At 45.1% G+C, this 27,465-nt stretch overlaps 1 protein-coding gene across 1 annotated transcript in view; it reads left to right on the forward strand.

The window, feature by feature from the left end:
- The first annotated feature begins 1,439 nt into the window (after positions 1–1,439).
- Positions 1,440–27,465, forward strand: part of LOC115204031 (complement component C6) — a 53,183-nt gene continuing 27,157 nt past the window's right edge. The window contains exons 1-3 of the mRNA XM_029769264.1: positions 1,440–1,608; positions 9,782–9,912; positions 10,185–10,329. Of these exons, the coding sequence (XP_029625124.1) occupies positions 1,562–1,608; positions 9,782–9,912; positions 10,185–10,329 (323 nt within the window). The 5' untranslated portion in view covers positions 1,440–1,561. The remainder of the gene's footprint in view (positions 1,609–9,781; positions 9,913–10,184; positions 10,330–27,465) is intronic.

Genomic DNA, 27,465 nt, shown 5'->3' on the forward strand with positions numbered 1-27,465 from the left:
GGTGTCTTTTATACAGGTAACGAGTTCAAACAGGTGCAGTTAATACAGGTAATGAGTGGAGAACAGGAGGGCTTCTTAAAGAAAAACTAACAGGTCTGTGAGAGCCGGAATTCTTACTGGTTGGTAGGTGATCAAATACTTATGTCATGCAATAAAATGCAAATTAATTACTTAAAAATCATACAATGTGATTTTCTGGATTTTTAGATTCCGTCTCTCACAGTTGAAGTGTACCTATGATAAAAAATGACAGACCTCTACGTGCTTTGTAGGTAGGAAAACCTGCAAAATCGGCAGTGTATCAAATCCTGAGTATTTGCGTCTACTCACGCTTTCATGTGACAGACTCGCATGTTTTGGAGACGTCGATGCCTCGAATGACGGAGCAGTGACGAATGGCAGGCTCCGAGTGTATTCGCCTCTCACGTGAAAGCACAACGGAAGACCACATTCAGCCACAGTTGGCCTTCTGCAGGGTGAATGTGACTCGCCTAGCCGCTGAGGGGAGAGCTGCAGAGAGGGAGCTGCGAGAAGCTGTCCGCTACTCGCACATCCTGCAAACTGAACATTTTAGACCCTGCAGGAACATCGACAAGAGCCTCAACCTCAACTGCGACCTCGGGGGATATTATAGATAGGCTTTCCGCTGGGTTTTATCAGTGGCTGTGTATGCATGTGTTCTGCTCCGAACGGGCGCAAGAACCGCCCCAGATCCGCAGCGAACATTTTTCAGCTCAGCAAACCACTGCAGAGGGACCCGGAACGCCGGGAAAGCACCGAGAGTACGCGGAAAGCCCAGCGGGCCGTAGAAGAATGTAGGATGGTAAGTTATGATCTATCGTTCCGTTGGTAGTGGTAATAGCTATAGAGTCATCGCTGCCATACTAGTATAACAGCAGACACATTGTAACCTATATATTTCCCCCATAAAAATCACGTGTTCTATTAAACCACAAAGACAAATTAAAATGCGCAGAGACACATTTCTTACCAAGCTACATTTTCCTGACAACTAAGTCGTAAATGTGAGTCCAGGTACCATAGAGCGATTTATATAAGACTGTCCTTGGTGTCTTAGCGCTTTAAGGTGTGATAAACAAAAATAATGTCTGTTGCACTCACAAGGGCATGCCACAAGGAGAGCTGGTGTAATATTACACCAATGTACCTCAATTAGGAAGCCTATATATATAGTCTATAGGAATAGGCTATATTATGTAGCGCAATATTGTTATTATTCAAGTGTAGGATATATTATGATTAGTGACGTGCAATTGGCTATGTGGCCTATACGGGTCGGGTGGCAGTCATAACGTTGATCTACTGCGTGTCCACTTGCATAGGCAATAATCTTGTTGCTCCAATCTCCCTTGGAAATGTATGGTGCTATGCGTTGACTTGCTGAAAGGGGTTATTTGTCCATGTTGCTTCTCAGACAGTCCAAGATTTCAACACTCTCGTGGCGCTGTACCGAGAACAGGTCATCACTATTGGGGAGATTTCGGCCGATTATCCCTCTTTACGGGCGGTGTTGCACCGCACCAGGACCAAAGGATGTACCATGGCCCAAGCAGCCCATCAGAACCTCACCGTGATATCTGGATCTGGGTAAGGAATCTACGATATACGGATATACAGTTTAATTAACATGATATGTTGACTTCTTCAATTGTCACTGGAACTGTCCATGGTGCTAGTGTATGTCATTTTAAGGCGCGCTATTCGAGATAACAGCTTGCTACATGGTATGAAAGTCCCGCCTACTTCCTGGATCATCTCCCACACTGTTTTGAAAGGCCTTCAATACCCCTATTATATAATCAAATTCATTAAAACGCGTCATTTAAGATATTATGTAAAATTATATATTCATATTAGTGGATTAATTTACTTTTACCCAATGCCTTTGAAGGTTTTCGATAAGGAAAAACATTTTGGGGTGATTTCTGGTATATCATCAAAATCAACCACAGTTCAACAGTTAATTACCCGATTAAGTACAACACCATTGGAAAATAATGTTGAAATTTCCATGTATAGGAATATAAATTTAACTTTCAACATTATTTTCCAATGATATTGTAGGCTACTTAATCAGGTAATAAAAAAATCGTACTATGATTTATTCATTTTGATGATATATGAGAAATCACCAAAACGGGTTTGCCCTCCCTAATTTAAGATAGATGTAAAATTATCGTATTCTTACTCGTGGATTAATTAACTTCTGATCAGTAGAGGTGCGTGTGTAAAATCCCTGGGGAGGCCAACAAAAAACAACATATTACAACCTATGCTTTGTGATAATTGCGTTGTTTGCTCTATAACCTGTTAATTCATATGCATTGCGACCGAGATATATGAGGCCAATAGGAATACACAGTGCCAGGATAAATTCACACACACCTTTGTTTTACCACAAAACCGGATACATGGCCTACAGCATGGTCAAGCAAGTTAATGTTTCCGATATTTTTGAATCACTAAACTATTGATTTAGAACCACAGAGTTACCGCAAGTCATTTCAACTTCATCAAATCCCTATGCTTAGTCTAATACAGTGACAACTAAAACATACCAAAAACAATTTAGTCCCATCAATGTAAGCTAAATGTGATGTGGCTGTCCATGGTTCTGATTTCTGTGCGTGTGTGAGGTGTGCTCGTGCAAATTATGTTGACTCACCCTACTCACCCAATGCCATCCTACTCTCTTTCATGTTGACAAAACGGTCTATCACTCTGTTATACAGTACACACTTTTGTTGTTGTTGTTGTCCTAGGCTACCTGGCAAAAATTCTTTCTCGCTAGCCTAACTTCCATTCATTGGCAAAGTAAGCTAGTTAATATTAGCCTTCTACATCTAACTACATATTGAACTTCCATCCTCTCAGGCCAGGGTCACAACAATGTATGAATTAGGCTAATAGTTGGATTAGAATCACCATTATAATCATTGGCCAGTACTGAGAATTTTAGAAAAACCACAAATCCCTATCTCCATCCATGGCTAATTTAGGAAAGAGACAATTTTAGCTAGCTAGCCACCGGAGCCAGAGGACAACAACACAACGAGATGCAACAATTAAAGTTGTTTCTGTCAATGACATAGGTTGTCAAAGCGATTTGATAGGAGTGATGTCAAAATCCAAGCTGGCTTCCCTTGACACTTTTTTTTTGTTGGTGTGCCTGGACCATTCACAGTTGAGCTCGCTCAATTTAGCTCAATGCTGATTGGCAATTTGTGTATACTTTTTTTTATCAAGGGAGGCTAAATGCTCGCTGCTCCCCTTGCGTTCCATTCAATGCTGCGGGCGGCAAAAATGTGTTACTCGTTTGGACCAGACAGCGTCAGAAAGATGACCTAGACGTAGAGAAATAGAGGGGCGCTGTTTTTCTCGCTTGGATGCTTTCTCTGGTGAGATACATTCAGCCATTTGTGAATTGAAGGAAATGTACACAGAGAAAGATAAATTATTGTTATAATAATTGTATTTCTTGCAATTTTTTTTTGGGGGGGGGGCTGACTTCTCTTGGCATTCATGAATATACACCATTACTTCTGATGCCTTTTTCGATTGCGTTTTATGGAAAATGATGCTGTCGCTACCTGTTGACAAGACCTATTGATAAATAGCTCCATGTCAAAACAAAGTTTTACAGTGTCCAAATCAATAACCAATATGCAGAAACAGTTGATGATATATTGAAAACCTAAACATAGTACATTCTATCTACAAAATGCCTACATGCGCAACAAAGGTAATAATATGACCTGTATTTTTTAAACGAGAATCTTATAAATACACATGCACCAAAAACCCTGTTGTTTTGACAAGTGTTAATACATTTCTCATTGATTAAGGGGGTGAGGAATGCGCTGTTGAAACTAACTCAAAAACCACATGGAAACTGGAGACATGGTTACGTCACTGGTTAGAGGACAACGTGCAGAACACACTAAGCTACATTTTGGAATGTTGCATTTTGATAGGGGGTCACCAAAACAGTAGTGGTGCGTGGGTAAAATCACCCGGGAAGCAAATCCAGAAAAAAAGCCATATTACAACCTGTGTTGTGATAATTGTGTTGTTTATTCTATAACCTGTTAGTTCATATGCCTTGACACCATGATATATATATATATAAGCCTGAGGCCGAGACAATAAGAAGACACAGTGGCAGAATGAATTAAACCACACATTCGTTTCATTACAATCCCGGAGCGCAACGTCTCTCAGGTGAAGTCCACATAACATATTGCATATAACAGACAGTTACATAACCTACAGCATCGTCAAGCAATGTAATGTTTCTGAACATTTCGGACTATTAAAAAAGAAAAGGAGAGCCGCACGCTCTAGGAGCTCAGATGCAATAATGTAATCGCCTAATAACCAACGTTTCGACAGACAAGCTGTCTTCATCAGGGTATAATGACAAACGCTGCGCGTCACTAGTTTATATCGTTTCAAAGGGGACTCACAGGTGTCAGTAATCATGGCCGGGTGTGGCTTGATATCATTGGTTAATTTACAGATATAAATAGAACATATTAAAAAACATGAATAGGTAGCATACGATCATAGATACAATTTGGCTACATGGGCCTACAAACATTTACAATGAATAGCAAAATCACAGTAATCACAAGAATGGCTTCAGATCACAGTCTACGCTGAGACCGAAGGGAGCAAGGGTCTTTAAATTAAAGATCCAGGCAGCCTCTCGTTTTAAGAATAAATTGTCAAGGTCACTCCCTCTCCTAGGGAGGGTGATGTGTTCGATGCCGATAAAACTTAGGGACAAAATAGAGACAAAATGGTTCGCTTCCAAAAAGTGGGCCGCAACTGGGTACGTCGAGTTTTTGCACCTACAATTCTCTGACATTCATACTTTTAATTCGTGCTTCGTTTTACCCACATCATTTTTACCACAAGGACAAGTTATAAGATAAATAACTGCCTTAGTGGAGCACGTGATAACATCTTTGATTGGAATCTGTTTCCCTGTTAGGGGGTGTTTGAAGGGTCTACATTTGTAAGTGTCATTGCATTGAGCACAGCCACTTGTAGTTTCCATCCGGTAAAGGTAAGACTAGACGTTGTGCAGCGGTATTTTGGGGTGGTAAATCAGAGTTGACCAATTGATCTCTGAGATTCCTGCCCCGCTAGAATACGACCATGGGAGGGTCCGAAAACACATACAGTTACTGTCATCGGATCTTTGAACGTGCCAATGTTTGTGAACGATTCCCTTAATTTGTTCAGAGAACTTTGAATAGTGGGCAGTAAGAACACAATAATGCTTCTTTTTGCGCTGTCCTTGAAAGAGCATGTCTCGATTTGTTTTGGATTTTCTCAATGGCAGTATTAATCTGACCGTTTTTTTTACCCCCTCTCCTTGAATTTTCTTTGCGTCTCAGCCATTTTTTGCAAATTCTTTTGATTCGACAGAATTGGCTGTAGGGCAAACTGTTTTTCAATGGAAGCGGGTGACAACTATCAGCCCTCAACAAACTGTTACGATCAGTAGGTTTCCTGTAAAGATCAGTTTATAGAACATTATCCTCACACAAAATCAGAATATTAAGGAAAATGATTTGAGGTGTGTCAGATTGCATAGTAAATCTCAGGTGCTCAGAACAAGAGTTAAGAAAAGCATGGAATGCCTGGAGCTGTTTTGCATCACCCTTCCATAGAACAAAAATCTAATCAATGTACCGTTTCTAAATAATATTGTTAGGCAAGAAAACATTTTTGAGAGGATTGAGAATTTACTGTTTATCGATGTAACCCACATACAAATTAGCATAGTTAGGATCCATAAGGGATCCCATAGCAGTACCCTTCGTCTGAATAAAGAAATACTTTAGAAACATGAAATAGTTGTGTGTGAGTACTATTTTAGCCAATGTTATAATGCACGGACTGGAAGGTAGCAGAAAATGTTCTATGGCCTCAATACCGCCCTCGTGTGGAATATTAGTGTATAACGACTCAACATCAAAAGTAACTATCGAAGTATTCTCAGGGAGAGGATCAAGAAATTCAATAATAGAGATCATACTGCTGGTGTCCTTTACAAAGGAGGGGAGCTGCACTGCGAGTGGTCTAATAAAATAGTCAATAAAGGGGCTGTTACTGCATCAATGCACGCTACAACAGGGCGCCCTGGAGGTTTTGTAACATTTTAGTGTAATTTTGGCAAAGTATAGAAAGTGGCAATTTTAGGGTGTTGAATAGCCAAATAGTTACTTTTTTGGTTATCTGACCAGAACCTAAATACCATCTAGGACAGTAAAGAGTGTCCTAGATGGTTCTGAAATTGGGAAGAGGGGTCACTTCTGAGTTTCTTGTAGATGGGTTGTCATGCAGTTGCCTATGACACTCATTTACAAAAACTGTCCTATCCATGAGTACAACCGACCCACCCTTATCAGCAGGGCGGGTAAGGACTGACTTATCGGATTGTAAGTCAAGCAAAGCTTGTTTTTCATCCTTAGGTAAAATATGGAAAGATATGTACTCATGTTTGTTCTTCAGCATATTAAACTATTTAGAACAACAGAAAGATACCTCAAGTCGCAAAGAAAACAGGAGCTGCTTTCTGTGTGTGTGTGTATAAGTAGAAAAAACATGTTGACTCACTCACCCTACTTGTAGAGAAATGCCAATGCCATCCTCATCTTTCATGTTGCCTAAACGGTCTATGACTCTGTCATACAATACAGTTTTATTTGAGACGACTGTACAACCATCAAAATGAATTGTCAGATTGAACAGAAGATCTCTTTGTTTCTTGGGACCTAGAACAAGCATCTCTGTTTTGTCCGAGATTAAAATAACATTTGCCACTATCCACTTCCTTATGTCTGAAACACAGGCTTCCAGAGAAGGCAATTTTGGGGCATCACCATGTTTCATCGAAATGTACAGCTGTGTGTCATCCGCATAGCAGTGAAAGTTAACATTATGTTTCCAATTGACTTCACCAAGAGGTAAAATATATAGTGAAAACAATAGTGGTCCTAAAACGGAACCTTGAGGAGCACCGAAATGGACAGTTGATTTGTCAGAGGACAAACCATCTACAGAGACAAACTGATATCTTTCCGACAGATAAGATCAAAACCAGGCCAGAACTTGTCCTTGTAAACCTATCCATGGCTAATTTAGGAAAGGGACGAATTTAGCTAGCTAGCTAGCCACCGGTGTACAGTGACATCGAGATGCAACATTTCAAGTTTCTTTCTGTCAATATTGATGTTTGATTGGTCTGAAGCCAAATCCAAACTGGCTTCCAGTTTTTTTGGTACACCAGGACCGTTCACAGCTAAGCTCACTCAGTTTAGCTGAACGCTGATTGGTTAATATATATATTTTTTAATTTAACCAGGCGAGTCAGTTAAGAACAAGTTATTATTTACATTGACTGCCTACCGGGGAACAGTGGGTTAACTTCCTTGTTCAGGGGCAGAACGACATATTTTTACCTTGTCAGCTCAGGGATTCAGTCCAGCAACCTTTCGGTTACTGGCCCGATGCTCTAACCACTAGGCTTCAAGGGAGGCCAAATGCTTGCTGGCTTCACTTGCATTCAGTGCTACCAGTGTCAACATTGTCATATTCCTTCTGACCAGACAGCATCAGATAGAGAAAGCGGGGCGCAGTTTCGGTACTTGTCCTCTTGCTCAGTTGTGCACCGGGGCATCCCACTCCTCTTTCTGTTCTGGTTAGAGCCAGTTTGCGCTGTTCTGTGAAGGGAGTAGTACCCAGCGTTGTACCAGATCTTCAATTTCTTGGCAATTTCTCACATGGAATAGCCTTCATTTCTCAGAACAAGAATAGACTGACAAGTTTCAGAAGAAAGCTCTTTGTTTCTGGCCATTTTGAGCCTGTAATCGAACCCACAAATGTTGATGCTCCAGTTACTCAACTAGTCTAAAGAAGGCTAGTTTTATTGCTCCTTTAATCAGAACTACAGTTTTCAGCTGTGCTAACACAATTGCAAAAGGTTTTCTAATGATCAATTAGCCTTTTAAAATGATAAACTTGGATTAGCTAACACAACGTGCCATTGGAACACAGGAGTGATGTTTGCTGATAATTGGCCTCTGTATGCCTATGTAGATATTCCATAAAAAATCGGCCGTTTCCAGCTACAATAGTCATTTACAACATTAACAATGTCTACACTGTATTTCCGATAAATTTGATGTTATTTTAATGGGCAAAAAATTAGTTTTTCTTTCAAAACAAGGACATTTCTAAGTGACCCCATGAATTTCTTTCTTTCTTAATGCATTTGAACTAATCAGTTGTGTTGTGACAAGTTAGGGGTGGTATACAGAAGATAGATCTATTTGGTAAGAAATGACCAAGTCCATATTATGTCAAGAACAGCTCAACTGAGCAAAGAGAAACAAAAGTCCATCATTACTTTAAGACATAAAGGTCAGTCAGTCTGGAAAATTTGAAGAACTTTAAAAGTTTCTTCAAGTGCAGTAACTAAAACCGTCAAGCGCTATGATGAAACTGGCTCTCATGTGGACCACCACAGGAAAGGAAGACCCAGAGTTACCTCTGCTGCAGAGAATAAGTTCAATAAAGTTATCTGCACCTCAGATTGCTGCCCAAATAAATGCTTCACAGTGTTCAAGTAACAGACACATCTCAACATCAACTGTTCAGAGGAGACTGCGTGAATCAGGCCTTCATGGTCAAATTGCTGCAAAGAAACCACTACTAAAGGACACCAATAAGAAGAAGAGAGTTGCTTGGGCCAAGAAACACAAGCAATGGACATTAGACCGGTGGAAATCTGTCCTTTGGTCTGATGAGTCTAAATTTGATATTTTTGTTTCCAACCGCTGTGTCTTTGTGAGATGCAGAGTAGGTGAATGGATTATCTCATCATGTATGGTTCCCACCGTGAAGCATGGAGGAGGAGGTGTGATGATGTGGGGGTGCATTGCTGTGGACACTGATTTATTTATAATTCAAGGCACACTTAACCAGCATGGCTACCACAGCATTTTGCAGCGATAAGCCATCCTGTTTGGTTTGCGCTTAGTGGGATTATAATTTGTTTTTCAACAGGACAATGACCCAAAACACACCACCAGGCTGTGTAAGGGCTATTTGACCAAGGAGAGTGATGGAGTGCTGCATCAGATGACCTGGCCTCCACAATCACCCGACCTCAACTTCGCTGAGATGGTTTGGGATGAGTTGGACTGCAGAGTGAAGGAAAAGCAGCCAACAAGAGCTCCGCATATGTGGGAACTCCTTCAAGACTGTTGGAAAAGCATTCCTCATGAAGCTGGTTCATAGAATGCCAAGCGTGTGTTAAACTGTCATCAAGGCAACGGGAGGCTACTTTGAAGAATATAAAATATTTTGATTTGTTTAACACTTATTTGGTTACTACATGATACTATATGTTATATTTTATAGTTTTTATGTCTTCACTATTATTCTACAATGTAGAAAATAGTAACAATAAAGAAAAACCTTTAAAAGTAGGTGTGTCCAAACTATTGACTGGTACTGTGTGTGTGTGTGTATGTATGTATGTATGTATGTATGTATATATATAGTATTTATTTTCGAAAAACTTTGGGGGGACAAAATAATTCACTCGCGGGCCGGTTTTGGCCGTAAGCCACCTATTGCCGGCCCCTGCTTTAAAGCCAGGGGGATTCAAGAAGGGCCAAGGATTGGAGCCAGTGATCAGATTTGAAACTGTCCATTCTCCAACTGTGTATATGTGCTTTAGGCCAGAGGATGGGGAGATCCACCCAGAGATCTGCCGGCTCTTCATTCAGCTGCAGTGCTGCCTGGAGATGTTCATCACGGAGATGCTCAAGTCCATGTGTCTGCTGGGAGTGCTGCAGCTCCACAGGAAAGGTGCAATACCAATCTCAACCAGCAGAGGGCAGGGTAGTCCAGAATAAAATGTTCTGTGTCATACCAAGAAAAAGAGTAGTGTATCTTCTCACAATGAAATAAGATGTAGCTACTGTAGTATGGCACACATGAAGGCATAAAAGCCAAATTCCATAGTTTTCTTATATCTCAGACAAAGCAATGGAAAATTTAGACATGCAGTTCAGACATTCACAAGCTATTCACAGGTTACCCAGTGTTATATGTTGATCATATGTAAATCCCCCTCACAGGAAAAGATTCATACCCAGAGCCCAGGTTGGACTTCAAGATGGATGAGAGCTCTGATGTGCCCATTCTGGAGGAGCACTCCTCCTCACCTGTAGACTACCAACATGAGTCCTGGCTGGTGTGCACCGATATTGAAAACATAGAGAGGTAGAGTATAATGCAAAATGCTAATACACTCATGGTCTCTCATAGTGAGAATGCCCAGGTCACATGAGTATAGGCCATACATAAATAGGATTACCAACAGATTGGACATCATAGTCAACATGATATCATTGATGAGCTTTAGTCTGTGATGCTTTTGCAAAACTATGTGCGGTATTGATGCATAATGTGGAAAAAAAGTTGGTGATAAAGCTGCAATGGGTAAATTGGTGAAAGACTCAGACAGACACAGACAGACGCAGGCAGGCAGACTCTAATCTCAACCCTAAACCTAACCCTCAGCTTCATATCCACATCCCGGCTCAACATTCGCCATAATCCTAACCTTAATCCTTGCTTTGTCTCTACATCTTTGCTCAACTCTAGCCACACGATTATGGTTAGGGTTGAGGTGGGAGTCAGGGTTGAGTTGGAATGTGAACATGAAGTTAGGGTTATGTCTTAGAGGTCTTCTGGGTCCAAAAAGTTGGACCAGGAACAGACCAGCTACGACCTCAAAGACCCAAAACGAGAGTACAGGGACAAAGTGGAGTCACAATTCAACAGCTCAGGCCACGAGACGTATGTGGCATGGCCTCCAGACCATCACGGATTATAAAGGCAAACCCAGCCGTGTCGCGGACACAGACGCCTCGCTCCCGTACGAGCTAAACACGTTCTTCACCCGCTTTGAGGAAAACAACATCGAGCAGCGGACACGGGGCCCCAACGCTCACAAGGACTGTGTGGTCTTGTTCTCCTGCTCAGACGGTATCCCAAACCGCGTCCTCAGAGTATATGCAGACCAGCTGGCTGGAGTGTTTACGGATATATTCAATCTCTCCATATCTCAGTCTGTTGTACCCACTTGCTTCAAGATGTCCACCATTGTACCTGTACCCAAGAAAGCACAGGTAACGGAACTAAATTACTATCGCCCAGTAGCACTTACTTCTGTCATCATGAATTGCTTTGAGAGGCTAGTTAAGGATTATATCACCTCCACCTTAACCAACATCTTATACCAACTACAATTCACTTATCGCTCCAACAGATCCACGGATGACGCCATTACAGTGCATACTGCCCTATCCCACCTGGACCAGAGAAATACCTATGTAAGAATGCTATTCATCGACTACAGCTCAGCCTTCAACACCATAGTGCCCTCCAAGCTCATCACTAAGCTCAGGGCCCTGGGTCTGAACCCCTCCCTGTGCATCTGGGCCCTGGACTTCCTGACGGTCCAACCCCAAGTGGTGAAGGTAGGCAACAACACCTCCACCACGCTGATCCTCAACACGGTGGCCCCACAGGGGTGCGTGCTCAGCCCACTCCTGTACTCCCTGTTCACCCATGACTGTGTGACCACACACATCTCCAACTCAATCATCAAGTTTGCTAATGACAAAACAGTGGTAGGCCTGATTACCAACAAAGTTGGGAGGAGGTGAGAGCCCTAGCGGAGTGGTGCGAGGAAATAATCTCTCCCTCAATGTCAACAAAACAAAGGAGCTGATCATGGACTACAGGAGACAGCAGAGAGAGCACGCCCCCATCCACATTGACGAGAACGCAGTGGATAGGGTCAAAAGTTTCAAGTTCCTCGGCATGCACAACACCGGCAACCTGGAATGGTCCCTTCACACAGACAGCATGGTGAAGAAGGTGCAACAGCTTACAAGCTAAAACAAAGCAGAAAGTACCAGTGACTCAGATGCTAAGCTACAGGACTGTTTTGCAAGCACAGACTGGAATATGTTCCGGGATTCTTCCGATGGCATTGAGGAGTACACCACATCAGTCACTGGCTTCATCAATAAGTGCATCGATGACGTCGTCCCCACAGTGACTGTACGTATAGTTGAAGTCGGAAGTTTACATTCATTTAGGTTGGAGTCATTAAAACTCGTTTTTCAACCACTCCACATATTTCTTGTTAACAGACTATAGTTTTGGCAAGTCGGTTAGGACATCTACTTTGTGCATGACACAAGTCATTTTTCCAACAATTGTTTACAGACAGATTATTTCACTTATAATTCACTGTATCACAATTCCAGTGGGCCAGAGGTTTACATACACTAAGTTGACTGTGCCTTTACACAGCTTGGAAAATGATGTCATGGCTTTAGAACAGTGGTTCTTAACCTGGGTTCGATCGAACCCCAGGGGTTCGGTGAGTCAGTCTCAGGGGTTCGGCGGAGGTCAAGACACACACCCGACTCATATGATTCGTGATGACACGCCCCGCTTGGCCATCATTGGCTGCAGGTGATCACGCAACATCGCTTGGCCTATCTGTGCTGCAGGGAATTTGGCGCGCTCAGTAGTCGAATTGTGACTGTTGTGATGGTACGTCGTGTGATTTCTTTCTTAATATTTTAATCCCTTCATACTAACTATGTTGAGCAAAAAAAGAAAGTGGTCGGACGGATATGTACAATATGGATTAACATGTATAACGGAACGTGATGAGAGTCAGCGTCCTAACTGCATGATTTGCAATGCCAAGTTGAGCAATTCTAGTCTAGCACCGGCAAAACTAAGAGAACAATTCCTTAAGCTGCATGGAGATGGACAATACAAGAACACAACGCTCGCTGAATTCAAGGTGAAGAGAGCCAGATTCGATGAAAAGGCTACTCTGCCTGTTCTCGGCTTTGTACCCATCAACAAACCGATCCTCACAGCATCGTACGAAGTTGCTTACCTGATCGCAAAGCAGGGCAAACCACACACCATTGGTGAAACACTCATAAAACCAGCTGTGTTGAAGATGGCGAATATCATGCTGGGAAAAGCGGCTGAAGTTAAGTTATCCCAAATTCCTCTTTCAAATGACACCATTAGCGACAGAATAGAGGACATGAGCAAAGACATCTTGGCTCAAGTAGTTGCAGATCTGATTTCAATTCAGCCTTCAACTCGACGAGACCACAGATGTTTCCAATCTAAGCCAGCTTGCTGTATTTGTGCGCTATGTGAAAGACGACGTGACAAAGGAAGATTTTTTTATTTTGTAAGCCTCTTACAACAACAACAACTAAGGCAGCCGATGTGAAGAAACTTGTGGATGACTTCTTCAAAGACAACAATCTTTCGTGGGATATGGTTTCTGCAGTTTGTTCGGACGGAGCTCCAGTCATGCTGGGAAGAAAGTCTGGTTTTGGTGCGCTAGTGAAAGCCGATGCACCACACATCATTGTTACGCATTGTATTCTGCACAGGCATGCGTTGGCAACAAAAACCTTGCCTCCAAAACTGGCAGAAGTATTAAAAATTGTAGTGGAATGCGTGAACTATGTGCGAAATAGTGCTCTGAGGCACCGCATCTTCAATGAGCTGTGTAAAGAAATGGGCTCTGAATTCGAGGTACTTCTGTACCATTCTAACGTTCGGTGGTTATCCCGGGGACAGGTGCTGAATCGTGTTTTTGCCGTGCGTGTGGAATTAGCCCTGTTTTTGCAAGAGCACCAACATCGTCATGCAGATTGCTTAAAAAATTCTGAGTTCATTCTCATTTTAGCGTACATGGCTGATATCTTCGCAGCTCTCTGAAAGATTAGTGGAATCTGTGTGGGTAGCTGGACAGGTAGGATGACTGACAGTGAGGGTGAACAGGTGGTCACGGGTCAGGTGACAGAGAAATGGATGAGACTGAGGCAGGAATTCCTTTAACCATAAAGTGGTATATTTACTGAGTAGTCTGTGCTGCATAACAAAGGAAACAGAATAACATGTATCCAATCAAATCCATCATCACAAAGATCTAATCATAACAATCATTCATTGTTAACATCATTTAGGGAATTCAACAATCCAGTTAATTAATAAGTCAATAGGAATCGTCGGTGAGTAATTTAGGCTCGTAACTATTTATCATAAATCATGAAAGAATAATACAAACAGTGATCGGTTATTCAATCTATAAACACCATTAGTTGGATATCAGAGCCGATCAGTTCAACAAACAATTACTTTCTTATTTCACCCTTTCAAGTGTCTTCATGTGTACACGGAATTTCATTACATATTAACCATACCAATTACATAATTGGCCTATCATTGACCATTCACATTACACAAAATGTTTGAAGCGTGCGCTCCAAGCCGCGCTCCGCGATAATAACTCCAACAACAACTGATGGCCCACACTCCCGATCGCAACAGATAGTTCAGATGAAAGGTTAACAGAGTCGGTGTACTTACGTGGATTCCTATTGACTTATTAATTAACTGGATTGTTGAATTCCCTAAATGATGTTAACAATGAATGATTGTTATGATTAGATCTTTGTGATGATGGATTTGATTGGATACATGTTATTCTGTTTCCTTTGTTATGCAGCACAGACTACTCAGTAAATATACCACTTTATGGTTAAAGGAATTCCTGCCTCAGTCTCATCCATTTCTCTGTCACCTGACCCGTGACCACCTGTTCACCCTCACTGTCAGTCATCCTACTTGTCCAGCTACCCACACAGATTCCACTAATCTTTCAATGGTCCTTCGAACCGGATGATGACGGAACCAAAGACAGGTGGAAAGCATTGAAAGATTAGTGGAATCTGTGTGGGTAGCTGGACAGGTAGGATGACTGACAGTGAGGGTGAACAGGTGGTCACGGGTCAGGTGACAGAGAAATGGATGAGACTGAGGCAGGAATTCCTTTAACCATAAAGTGGTATATTTACTGGGTAGTGTGGATTCATGGACGCACAGAACTTCTGGATTTGACAGAGTGAAGGAAGAGAAAGCAGCGCGATCAGGCGATAGTGATTTCCTCCTTTTATGGAGTGGAGATCTGTCGGACATTTCCACCTGACCTAATTAAAGCGCCCCTGGCCCAGCTGAGTAAGTGGCAATGAATTAAAGGATTATTCCACCAACTCCATGGGCTTTTTCTACAGCCACCCCGGAAATTGGTTAATTTCCACACTCCTCAAAAAAGGCTCATTGCTCCCCGTCCTCTGTCATCTCAGGGAGAGGAATTAGTCGGGCAACTGGCCGGATATATGTCCGGTTCTTTACCTGGATCTCCACCGATCTAACACGACCATCGGTCCCAGGCATGATCTTAGTGATGCGGCCCACAGGCCAGGAGGCTCGAGGCAGCTGAGGGTCCACCATCATTACGACTTGGCCAGTTTCCAGGCTGGCCATTTCTCTCCGCCATTTCCCTCTGTGCTGTAGACTTGGTAGGTAATCCCGAATGAATCGGGCCCAGAAATGGTCAGCCAAGATCTGGCTGTGTCGCCACCGGCGCCTGCCAACGAGGTTGGTATCAGCATACATGGCTTGAGGAAGTGATGCATCTCGGCGTCCCATCAAGAGCATATTCGGTGTAACCGGATCGGGGTCAGCGACGTCTGCAGAGATATCCCAAGGGTTTGGAGTTCAGTATCCCTTCCACCTCTATCAGGACAGTCCGCAAGACAGTTTCCGTGACAGTTTGGTCCCCCAGTACGACTCGTAAGGCCGTCTTTACAGATTTGATCTCTCGCTCCCATGTTCCTCCAAAATGAGGAGCTCCTGGAGGGTTAAATTTGAATGAGATTTGTTGCTCCATCAGCTGATCCTGGAGGCTGGGTTCCATGGCTTGGAAGGCTTCCTCCAACCTGGCTTCTCCTGCCTTGAAGTTTGTACCTCTGTCAGCCAGGATCTCGTAGGGTTTCCCCCGTCGGGAGATAAACCGCCGTAGGGCCATAAGGAACGCTTCAGTATCCAAACTCTCCAGTAGGTCCAGGTGGACACATCTAGTGGTCAAACACTTGAATAGAATGCCCCAGCGCTTTTCCACTCGACGACCTAACTTGATCGTCAAGGGGCCAAAGCAATCCACTCCTGTTGACCAGAAGGGTGGTTTGAGGAGGCGCAAGCGAGCAGGAGGTAAATCTGCCATTTTGGGCACCGTGGCTCTGGCCCGCCATCTCTGACATTCCACACAGGCGTATTGGTGCTTACGAATGGCTCCTCGTCCTCCAAGTATCCAGTACTTCCGCCTCATCTCCCCATAGACTCTCTCTGGTCCTGGGTGGAGAAGCCTCTCATCATAACTCTTGATGAGGAGCCTGGTACTAGGGTGTCTGGAGTCAAGGATAATTGGGTGGATAGCGTCGGGATCCAAAACTTCTGCTTGGCGCAGCCTCCCTCCGACTCTGATCACTCCAAGGATTCGATCATATTCTGGGGCCAGAGAGAGAAGACGGCTGTCCTTAGCCACCTCCCTACCGGCTTTCAGAGCTTTTAGCTCCTCAGGGAAGCTAACTGCTTGTGCCTGCTGGAGGAGTAGTGTCTCTGCCGCGAGGGAGGTAGGTATGGAAGCCACCCCATCTGAGGTCTGGTTTGTGGTGGTGATCAGATCCGGCAGGGTTTGGGATTGTGTCATGTCATGGAGAGCTGTTGTTGGTTCCATAGAGATGCTGTAGCATTGGGTGGACTTCCTTAACTCATGAGCTTCAGTTGGTTGCGGAGGGGCTGCACGCCTGGGGGCTGTCGGCCACTCGTTCTCTGGTTGGGACAAGAATGGTGGCCCCAAACTCCAGCGATGGGGTTGAGCCAGGTCCTTAAGTGTTTTACCACGAGTAACGTCATCAGCAGGATTGTTTACGCTGTCAACATACCTCCAGTCTTGGACTTCTGTTAGGTCTTGGATTTCCGCAATGCGAGTTCCGACGAACACCTTATACCTGCAGGACTCCGACTTGAGCCAGGTCAATACAGTAGTTGAATCACTCCAGTAAATGACCCTTTGGATTGGCAAGGTGAGCTCGGCTCGCAAGGTTGATGCCAACTGGGCTCCGGAAAGGGCAGCACTGAGTTCCAGCCTAGGCATTGACAACTGCTTCTTGGGTGCGACCCTGGACCTGGCCATGACGAAGGATACATGGATGTGGCCTGCCTTATCCTCCACTCTTAGATAGGAAACCGCCCCATAAGCTCGCTCTGAAGCGTCACAGAACACATGCAGTTCCAGGCATGATCCCAGTTGGTCAGCACAGGGTGGTACATAACATCTTGGCATTTGGACTTCAGAGAGCTCCGATAACTCTGTTTCCCAACAGATCCATCGTTCCACTAGGTCAGCCGGGTGGATCGGTTCATCCCAGTCCCTCTTGGTCTGCCACAGGTCCTGGACTAAGACTTTGGCCCGGGTTGTGTATGGCAGAATATACCCAAGGGGATCGTATTGACTGGCCAGGGTCCGATAGATGGTGCGCAGAGTGGGGGTTTCGGTACTCAGGGCGGAGCGGTGCTTGTACCCCAGGGTATCCGGTATGCAGCTCCATCTCAATCCTAGAGTGGGCTCTTGTGGGTGAGCGCCAGACTGCGATAGCCATAGTTCACTGTTACTAGACCTGGCTTGTGGCGGGAGGTGCTGGATAACCTCCGCTCTGTTACTCGCCCACTGTCGGACCTCAAATCCCCCTTTGGACAGGAGATTCCGTACTTTGTCAAGGAGTGCTTTCGCTTCAGCCGTGGATGGGACGCTCTGTAAGCAGTTATCCACATAGAAGGCATTTTCCACTGAATCCCATACTTCTGGGTCACTGTCTGGGTGCTCCCGTGCGTGTCTCTGCAGAGCGTATATGGCACAGCAAGGACTGCAGGTGGTGCCAAATGGGAGTACTTGCCATTCATAGATTGTGGGCTCTGCGTCTCGTTCCATATCTCGCCATATGAACCGGAGCAGTGTAGTGTCGGAAGGCAGCAGACGAATCTGATGAAACATGGCTTTGATGTCTCCACTGATGGCTGTAGAGTGTTGCCGGAACCGGAGAAGGACACCGAGCAAGGAAGGAACTAAAATTGGGCCGGGGAGTAGACAGTCATTCAGGCTTTGACCAGCAGCTTGGAATGAACAGTTGAAGACAAGTCTGTACTTCCCACCGTGTTGCTGGATAACATGATGAGGGAGATACCAGGATTCGCTGAGTGCGTTTCCCTCTTCTTGAGTTGTCACTTTGGTGACATAGCCTGCCTTTACAAGGTTATGAATCTCTCGGTTATGAACTTCAGCAAGCTCAGGATTCTTCACCAGGCGTCGCTCCGTTCCACGCAATAGTGGGAGTACAGCCCGCGTCGTGGTTGCCAGAGGAGGATGGTTGGGCACCCGTAGCAGTGGGGTTGCGTACCTCCGAACGCCATCCATTTCAGTGGTGGTGGTGCGCTTCTCCAGGAGGTCTAATGCATAGGAGTCTTGTTTAGAGCGAGTGACCTCCTGTAGCTTCCGGTTGGAGAAGGTGTCCATCTTCCATAGCATCTCAACATTCCGAAGGAGGTCAGTAGCTGGACAGGGGGATGGAGCTGGATTGCTTCTGGTGAAGAGGACTTGCTGTGACTGTACAGCTTGGGTGGAGAGAAGTAAATGGGCTGGACCTTGCACAGCCCAACCCAAGGATGTATGGACAGCAACGGGCCCGCCTTCTGGTCCAGCTCGTATAGGCTCAGTCGGGGTGACAAGATGTGGGTGGTCTGACCCAATCAGGATAAGTGGAGCTACTCTGGCCAGGCTAGGAAGAGGCAATCCTCGGAGATGAGGATATTGTTTCTGTAGAACACTTACCGGGCAGGAGTGCTCTGCAAGATTCAGGCCATCCGCCGTGAAGGCATTGGTGATAGTATAGGTCACGTCCCTGTTTCCTGAAGGAGAAATGCTGAAGGTCACAGCAGAGCCTTTCATTTGGATAACATCAGGTCGCACCGTTCTGAGATTAAGGGTCTCGGGGATCCCCTCCAGGTTAAGCTGTCGGGTGGCCGCCGGGAGAATGATTGTTCGTTCAGACCCATCATCTAGAACGGCGAATGTATCAATGCTTCTCCCTCCACTCCACAGAGTGACCTTGACCACCTTCAACATGACCCTTGGAGACCGGTTCTGCTGGTCGAGGTAGAGCTCCTTTACAGCTCCTACCATGAGCATACTCTGCTCTTTCTGTGCTTGGGGAATTACATCATGCAACACTGTGAGATGGATTTCCGTACAGCGATTGCAGGGTTTCCTCAATGTGCAGGTCTCCGCCTTATGGCTACGGGCACACTTGTAGCATCGCTCGCCTGAAGTGATCCAAGCCTTCAATTGAGGTTGAGTGAGCTTTTTTACCCTGGGGCATGAGCCAAGGAAGTGCCCCTTACTATTGCAATATGGGCAGTAAGGCTGAAATTTGATGTTCTTGCTCTTGAGAGAGGGGTCTTCTTCCTGGGTTCCTCCCCAGCTTCACTATTTAAATACATAGTAGTGGGAGTTGGCCTTCTCTGTCCCTCCTGGTGTTCAAACTCCTTCCTTCCCCTGTAGACTATGGCTGAGATTGTGGCCTGGTGAGCGATGCTCTTCGCCCTCGCTTTCACCTGCAACCATGCGGCTAGGTCTCTGAGAGCATAGGTGCTTCTCAAGCCCTCTTTCAGGATGCCTTTGTTCAAACAATGTTCAACGAAACTGTCTCTGAGGGACGCTGGAAGCTTGCTAAGAAGCCTGTCCACGTGGGAGCCACATTTCAGCTCGTTCCCGTCTTCTCCTTCAACGGATTGGAGCATCGAGGTCAGGGATTGGACAGCCAGGGAGAACTCTTGGAAGGCAGCATGGTCGCCCATTTTAATTGGAGACATGTTCAGGATGTTGTTTAATTCATTCTGGACTAGCTGGCGTGGCTCACCATATCTCGCTTTCAGGGCCTGGAGAGAGGCAGTGTATGGTATTGCGGAGTGCATAAAGGATTGGGCCAGCTTATATGCACTGGGAAACCGCAAGTGATCCATTAGTACTTGGTACTTGTAGCGTTCTGACAGATGACTGTGAATACCCAGTAGGCTCTCCAATGCCATTTCCAAAAGGACAAATTCACTCTCCTTTCCACTCTCAAAGTATGGCAGTTTGGGTCTGGGAATTCCATAGGCTGAGGCTACTAGCAGTTTCATAATGTTGGCTCCATCTTCTGGTTGCGTGAAGGATAAACCCGGGACTTCTGATGAGCCCACTGTGGCCTCATTGGGCCTGTCCCCTACTGTCCCAGACCCTCCATGGGTGGCAGCCGGAATTGGGTGAGAGCCCTCCCACCTGCCGTCTGAGGACTGGCCTGGTCCAGGCCCTGGACGAGAGGAATGATTTGCCGTGGTTAGTAATTGGCGGAAAGGCGAAGGAGTGATGCTTTGTCCAGATGGAGGAAAGCTAACTTCTGTCACTGGCATAGAGGGCGTTTGCGGAGTGGTCTGTCCCACGTGCTCCGTGTTGGCTGTTGACCTTGGAGCCTCCGGGGACTGTGTGCCATGCTGTACCAGAGGGGCAGATTGGGAAAGAAAGGCAGACAGGTCAGGTCCATCTGGAAGGGTGGTCAGGTAAGCTCCCTGTTTGTTCCTCTCCAGGAAGGATGAGACCATCCGTGCCTCCTCCAATTCCCTTCTTGCTTGACGGTGCCGTCGCTGCTGTGCCAGGTCCTTGGCAATGAATTCCCTTTCCTGTAGAGCTCTACGGGCTTGCACATCCAATAGGTGACATCGTTCGTCAGCCTGTTGATCCTCCTCAATCTGACGCTCAATTTCCTCCAACGCTAATAGTTTCATCCTCTCTTGTAGGGCAGCGGTCTGTGATTCGCTGAGGGCTAGTGAATGGCGGCTGCCATGTCCACATCCAAAGGGGTATCCACTGGTCGAACTCTCACTCCGTCTAGAGTGCCTCGACGATTTCCTTTCAGTTAAGGGGTGAGCGGAGCCTGCCTCAGGAAGTTGGTCGACCTGTGCGGTGAGAGTTACCTCCATAGGTTCTTCCTGTAGAACACTTTCCCATCCCAAAGCAGTTTCTGGTCCTTGGCCCAGAGGGGATGGCTGATGGCTGAAACGTACAGCTGATCCATCACCACTTTGAGCTCTGGTGGGCTTGCCCTTGGATGTGGGAAACTCGACCACATAATCCTTAAGATAACCAGGTGCTTGCCTGGTTCTCCTGGTACTACTGGTGGTTGAGGATGAAGCCTTTGTTACTTTAGGCTTAGCTCCTGGACCTTTTCGTTGTTCCAGGACCTTTCCCTCCGCTGCTCTCTCTTCCTTTATCCCTCCTTCCATAGGAGACAATTCCTCCTTCTCCCCCTTCATTCCTTTTCCACCTGTCTTTGGTTCCGTCATCATCCGGCTCGAAGGACCATTGAAAGATTAGTGGAATCTGTGTGGGTAGCTGGACAGGTAGGATGACTGACAGTGAGGGTGAACAGGTGGTCACGGGTCAGGTGACAGAGAAATGGATGAGACTGAGGCAGGAATTCCTTTAACCATAAAGTGGTATATTTACTGGGTAGTGTGGATTCATGGACGCACAGAACTTCTGGATTTGACAGAGTGAAGGAAGAGAAAGCAGCGCGATCAGGCGATAGTGATTTCCTCCTTTTATGGAGTGGAGATCTGTCGGACATTTCCACCTGACCTAATTAAAGCGCCCCTGGCCCAGCTGAGTAAGTGGCAATGAATTAAAGGATTATTCCACCAACTCCATGGGCTTTTTCTACATCTCAATCATCTCAATCAACAGATGCAGGGCGGTGGAGTCAACATCATCGAAGCGGAAGAAAACCTGAAGGCTTTTAAAAAAAGGCTACCGTTATGGAAACGACGAACAGAGAACGATAACTTCGCAAACTTTCCCCTGCTGGACGACTGTGTAAGTAAGATCGAAGATTATCTGGAATCGGAGACATTTCTGTACCCGCGGAACTGAAGCAAGCAATTGCCACGCACTTAGATGAGCTTGCAAAGTCTCTCGACGGATACTTCCCTACAAGAGAGTCATATCCAGCATGGGTGAGACAGCCATTCACGTTTAGTGTTGAGACAACAGATGTCAAGATGAAATGACATGAGAGTGGCACTTGCCAAGGTGAAGCCGCGCATTTCTGAACTGGTCTCTGAAAGGCAACAGCAGAAGTCACACTGATTTGCAGTAAATATTCATTATTATGTTTTTGTTTTTGTGTGAAAATCATGTTTTAATGGTTTTGTTCTTAGAACACTGATGTTGATGCACGGTTCATTTTGTGCACCAGTAAAATATATACCTATGTTTTGAATTTTATTTTTCCAATTAAGAAGGGTTCGGTGAATGCGCATATGAAACTGGTGGGGGTCAGTACCTCCAACAAGGTTAAGAACCACTGCTTTAGAAGCTTCTGATAGGCTAACTGACATCATTTGAGTCAATTGGAGGTGTACCCATGGATGTATTTCAAGGCCTACCTTCATACTCAGTGCCTCTTTGCTTGACATCATGGGAAAATCAAAAGAAATCAGCCAAGACATCAGAAAAAAATTGTACACCTCCACAGGTCTGTTTCATCCTTGGGAGCAATTTCCAAACGCCTGAAGGTACCAAGTTCATCTGTACAAACAATAGTACGCAAGTATAAACACCATGGGACCGCACAGCCGTCATACCGCTCAGGAAGGAGATGCGTTCTGTCTCCTAGAGATGAACATACTTTGGTGCGAAATGTGCAAATCAATCTCAGAACAACAGCAAAGGACCTTGTGAAGATGCTGGAGGAAACAGGTATGAAAGTATCTATATCCACAGTAAAACGAGTCCTATATCGACATAACCTGAAAGGCCGCTCAGCAAGAAAAAGCCACTGCTCCAAAACCGCCATAATAAAGCCAGACTATGGTTTGCAACTGCACATGGGGACAAAGATCTTACTTTTTGAAGACATGTCCTCTTGGCTGATGAAACAAAAATAGAACTGTTTGGCCATAATGACCATTGTTATGTTTGGAGGGAAAAAGGGGAGGCTTGTAAGCCGAAGAACACCATCCTAACCGTGAAGCACGGGGGTTGCAGCATCATGTTGTGGGGGTGCTTTGCTGCAGGAGGGACTGGTGCACTTCACAAAAGAGATGACATTGTGAGGAAGGACAATCATGTGGAAATATTGAAGCAACATCTCAAGACATCATTCAGGAAGTTAAAGCTTGGTTGCAAATGGGTCTTCCAAATGGACAATGACCCCATGCATACTTCCAAAGTTGTGGCAAAATGGCTTAAGAACAACAAAGTCAGGGTATTGGAGTGGCCATCACAAAGCCTTGACCTCAATCCCATAGAACATTTGTGGGCAGAACTGAAAAAGCGTGTGCGAGCAAGGAAGCCTACAAACCTGACTCAGTTACACCAGCTCTGTCAGGAGGAATGGGCCAAACTTCCCCCAACTTATTGTGGGAAGCTTGTGGAAGGCTACCCGAAACATTTGACCCAAGTTCAACAATTTAAAGGCAATGGTACCAAATACTAATTGAGTGTATGTAAACTTCTGACCCACTGGGAACGTGATGAAAGAAATAAAAGCTGAAATAAATAATTTTCTCTACTATTATGCTGACATTTCACATTCTTCAAATAAAGTGGTGATCCTAACTGACCTAGGATTGGGAATATTTACTTGGATTAAGTGTCAGGAATTATGTAAAAGTGAGTTTAAATGTATTTGGCTAAGGTGTATGTAAACTTCCGACTTCAACTGTACATACCCCAACCGGAAGCCATGGATTACAGGCAACACCCGCACTGAGCTAAAGGGTAGAGCTGCCGCTTTCAAGGAGCAGGACTCTATCCCGGACGCTTATAAGAAGTCCTGCTATGCCCTCTGACAAACCATCAAACAGAAAAAGCGTTTACAGGACTGAGATTGGATCATACTACACCGGCTACGACGTCGGATGTGGCAGGGCTTGCAAACTATTACGGACTACAAAGGGAAGCACAGCCGCGAGCTTCCCAGGGACACGAGCGTACCAGACCAGCTAAATAACTTTTATGCTAGCTTTGAGGCAAGCAACACTATAGCATGCATGAGAGCATCAGCTGTTCCGGGCGACTGTGTGATCACGCTCTCCATAGCCGATGTGAGTAAGACCTTCAGGCAGGTCAACATTCACAAGGCCACAGGGCCAGACGGATTACCAGGACGTGTAGAAGCATGCGCTGACCAACTGGCATGCGCTGTCCCCAAGAACAACAAAGTATCCTGCCTAAATGACTACCGACCCGTAGCGCTCACGTCTGTAGCCATGAAGTGCTTTGAAAGGCTGGTCATGGCTCACATCAACACCATTATCCCAGAAACCCTATACCCATTCTAATTTGCATACCGCCCCAACAGATCGACAGATGATGCAATCTCTATTGCACCCCACACTGGCCCACACTGCCCTTTCCCACCTATGTGAAAATGATATTCATTGACTACAGCTCAGCGTTCAACACCATAGTGCCCTCAAAACTCATCACTAAGCTAAGGACCCTGGGACTAAACACCTCCCTCTGCACCTGGATCCTGGACTTCCTGACGGGCTGCCCCCAGTTGGAAAGGGTAGGTAACACATCTGCCATGCTGATCCTCAACACAGGAGCAGCCAGGGGTGCGTGCTCAGTCCCCTCCTGTACTCCCTGTTCACCCATGACTGCATGGCCAAGCACGACTCCAACACCATCATTAAGTTTGCCGATGACACAACAGTGGTCAGAGACCTGGCAGTGTGGTGCCAGGACAACAACCTCTCCCTCAATGTGATCAAGACGAAGGAGATGATTGTGGATTACAGGAAAAGGAGGACTGAGTACACTCCCATTCTCATCGACGGGGCTGTAGTGGAGCAGGTTGAGACCTTAAAGTCCCTTGGTGTCCACATCACCAACAAACTATCATGGCCCAAACACACCAAGACAGACGTGAAGAGGGCACAACAACACCTATTCCCCCTCAGGAGACTGAAAAGATTTGGCATGGGTCCCCAGATCCTCAAAAAGGTCTACAGCTGCACCATCGAGAGCATCCTGACTGGTTGCATCACCGTCTGGTATGGCAACTGCTCGGCCTCCAACCGCAAGACCTCCAACCGCACCGCAAACGCGTACGGCCCAGTACATCACTGGGGCCAAGCTTTCTGCCTAGTCATAGACTGTTGTCTCTGCTACCACACAGCAAACGGTACCTGAGCGCCAAGTCTAGGTCCAAAAGGCTTCTTAACAGCTTCTACCCCCAAGGCATAAGACTCCTGAACAGCTAATCAAATGCCTACCTGGACTATTTGAATTGTCGTCGTCCCCCCCCCCCCCAAACACACATTTTTACACTGCTGCTACTCTGTTTATTATCCATGCATTGTCACTTTACCTCTACCTACATGTACATATTACCTCAATTACCTTGACTAACCTGTGCCCCCGCACATTGACTCAGTACCGGTACCCCCTGTATATAGCCTCGCTACTATTATTTTATTGTTGCCCCTTAATTATAATTTTTTTTGTATTTATTTTTGTATTTTATTTTTTCTTCAGTTTATTTTAGTAAATACTTTCTTAACACTTTTTTTCTTAAAACAGCATTGTTGATTAAGGGCTTGTAAGTAAGTAAGCATTTCACTGTAAGGTTACACATTTTGTATTCTGCGCATGTGAAATACAATTTGATTTGATTTTGAATATCATCAAGGACCTCAGCCACCCGAGCCACGGCCTGTTCACCCAGCTACTATCTAGAAGGCAGAGACGGTACAGGCGCATCAAAGATGGGAGCGAGAGACTGAGAAACAGCTTCTATCTCCAGACCATCAGACTGTTAAACAGTCACCACTAGCCGGCCTCCACCCAGTAACTTACTCTGAACCTTACTCACTGTTCTAGCCGGCTACCACCCGGTACTCCACCCTGCACCTTAGAGACTGCTGGCCTATAGAGTCATTGAACACTGGTGACTTTAATCATGTTTATCGGCAGGTAGCTTGGCAGTTAAGTGTTGTGCCAGTAACCGAAAGGTCGCTGATTCGAATCCCCGAGCCGACTAGATGAAAAATCTGTCGATGTGCCCTTGGAGTTTCTCCCATTCTTCTCTGCAGATCCTGTCATGCTCTGTCAGGTTGGATGGGGAGCGTCGCTGCACAGCTATTTTCAGGTCTCTCCAGAGATATTCAACCGGGTTCAAGTCAGTGCTCTGGCTGGGCCACTCAAGGACATTCAGAGACTTGTCCCGAAGCCACTCCTGCGTTGTCTTGGCTGTACTGTATGCTTAGGGTCAATGTCCTGTTGGAGGGTGAAGCTTTGCCCCAATCTGTGGTCCTGAGTGCTCTGGAGCAGGTTTTCATCAAGGAGCTCTCTGTACTTTGCTCTGTTCATCTTTCCTTCGATCCTGACTAGTCTCCCTGTCCCTGCCACTGAAAAACATCCCCACAGCATGATGCTGCCACCACAATGCTTCACCGTAGGAATGGTGCCAGGTTTCTCATGGTCTGAGTCCTTGATTAAATAGATTGTTTTTCTCACCCATCTAAAGGCTTCCTTCTTTACACACTGTCATTTAAGTTAGTATTGTGGAGTAATCCATCCTCAGTTTTGTCATATCACAACCATGAGAAAACTCTTTAACTCCACAACTCTTTAAAATCTTTAACTCACTGAGCAGTTTCCTTCCCCTCCTGCAACTGAGTTAGGAAGGACGCATCTATCTTTGCACTGACCTGGTGTATTGATACACCATCCAAAGCCTGATTAATAACTTCACCATGCTCAAAGGGATATTCATTGTAAGGTTTTTTTTCTTCTTTTCACCAATCGGTGCCCTTCTTTTCGAGGTGTTGAAGAACCTCCCTGGTCTTTGTGGTTAAATCTGTGCTTAAAATTCACTACTCGATTACGGGACCTTACAATTATCTGTATGTGTGGGGTACAGTATGGGGTAGTCATTGAAAAATCATGTTAACTACTATTATTGAACACGGAATGAGTCCATGTAACTTATTATGCGATTTGTTAAGCACATTTTTACTCCTTAACGTATTTAGGCTTGCCATAACAAAGGAGTTGAATACTTATTGACTCAAGAAATGTCAGCGTTTAATTTGTTATATAGTTCTAAAATGTTCTACAAACTACATTTCATTTTGACATTATGGGGTATTGTGTGTAGATCAGTGGCAAAAAAAATCTCATTTGAATCCATTTTAAATACAGGCTGTAACAACAAATGTGGATAAAGTAAAGGGGTTGGAATACTTTCTGAAAACACTAACTATTTGCATTGAATGCAATGTATTGACTTATACCTTTTTAAAAAAAAAAAGCATCACAGAATGATGTATGTCAGTTGATACCAGGCTGGT

The sequence above is a fragment of the Salmo trutta genome, chromosome 12 (genome assembly GCF_901001165.1).
Source record: "Salmo trutta chromosome 12, fSalTru1.1, whole genome shotgun sequence".
Lineage (NCBI taxonomy): Eukaryota > Metazoa > Chordata > Actinopteri > Salmoniformes > Salmonidae > Salmo > Salmo trutta.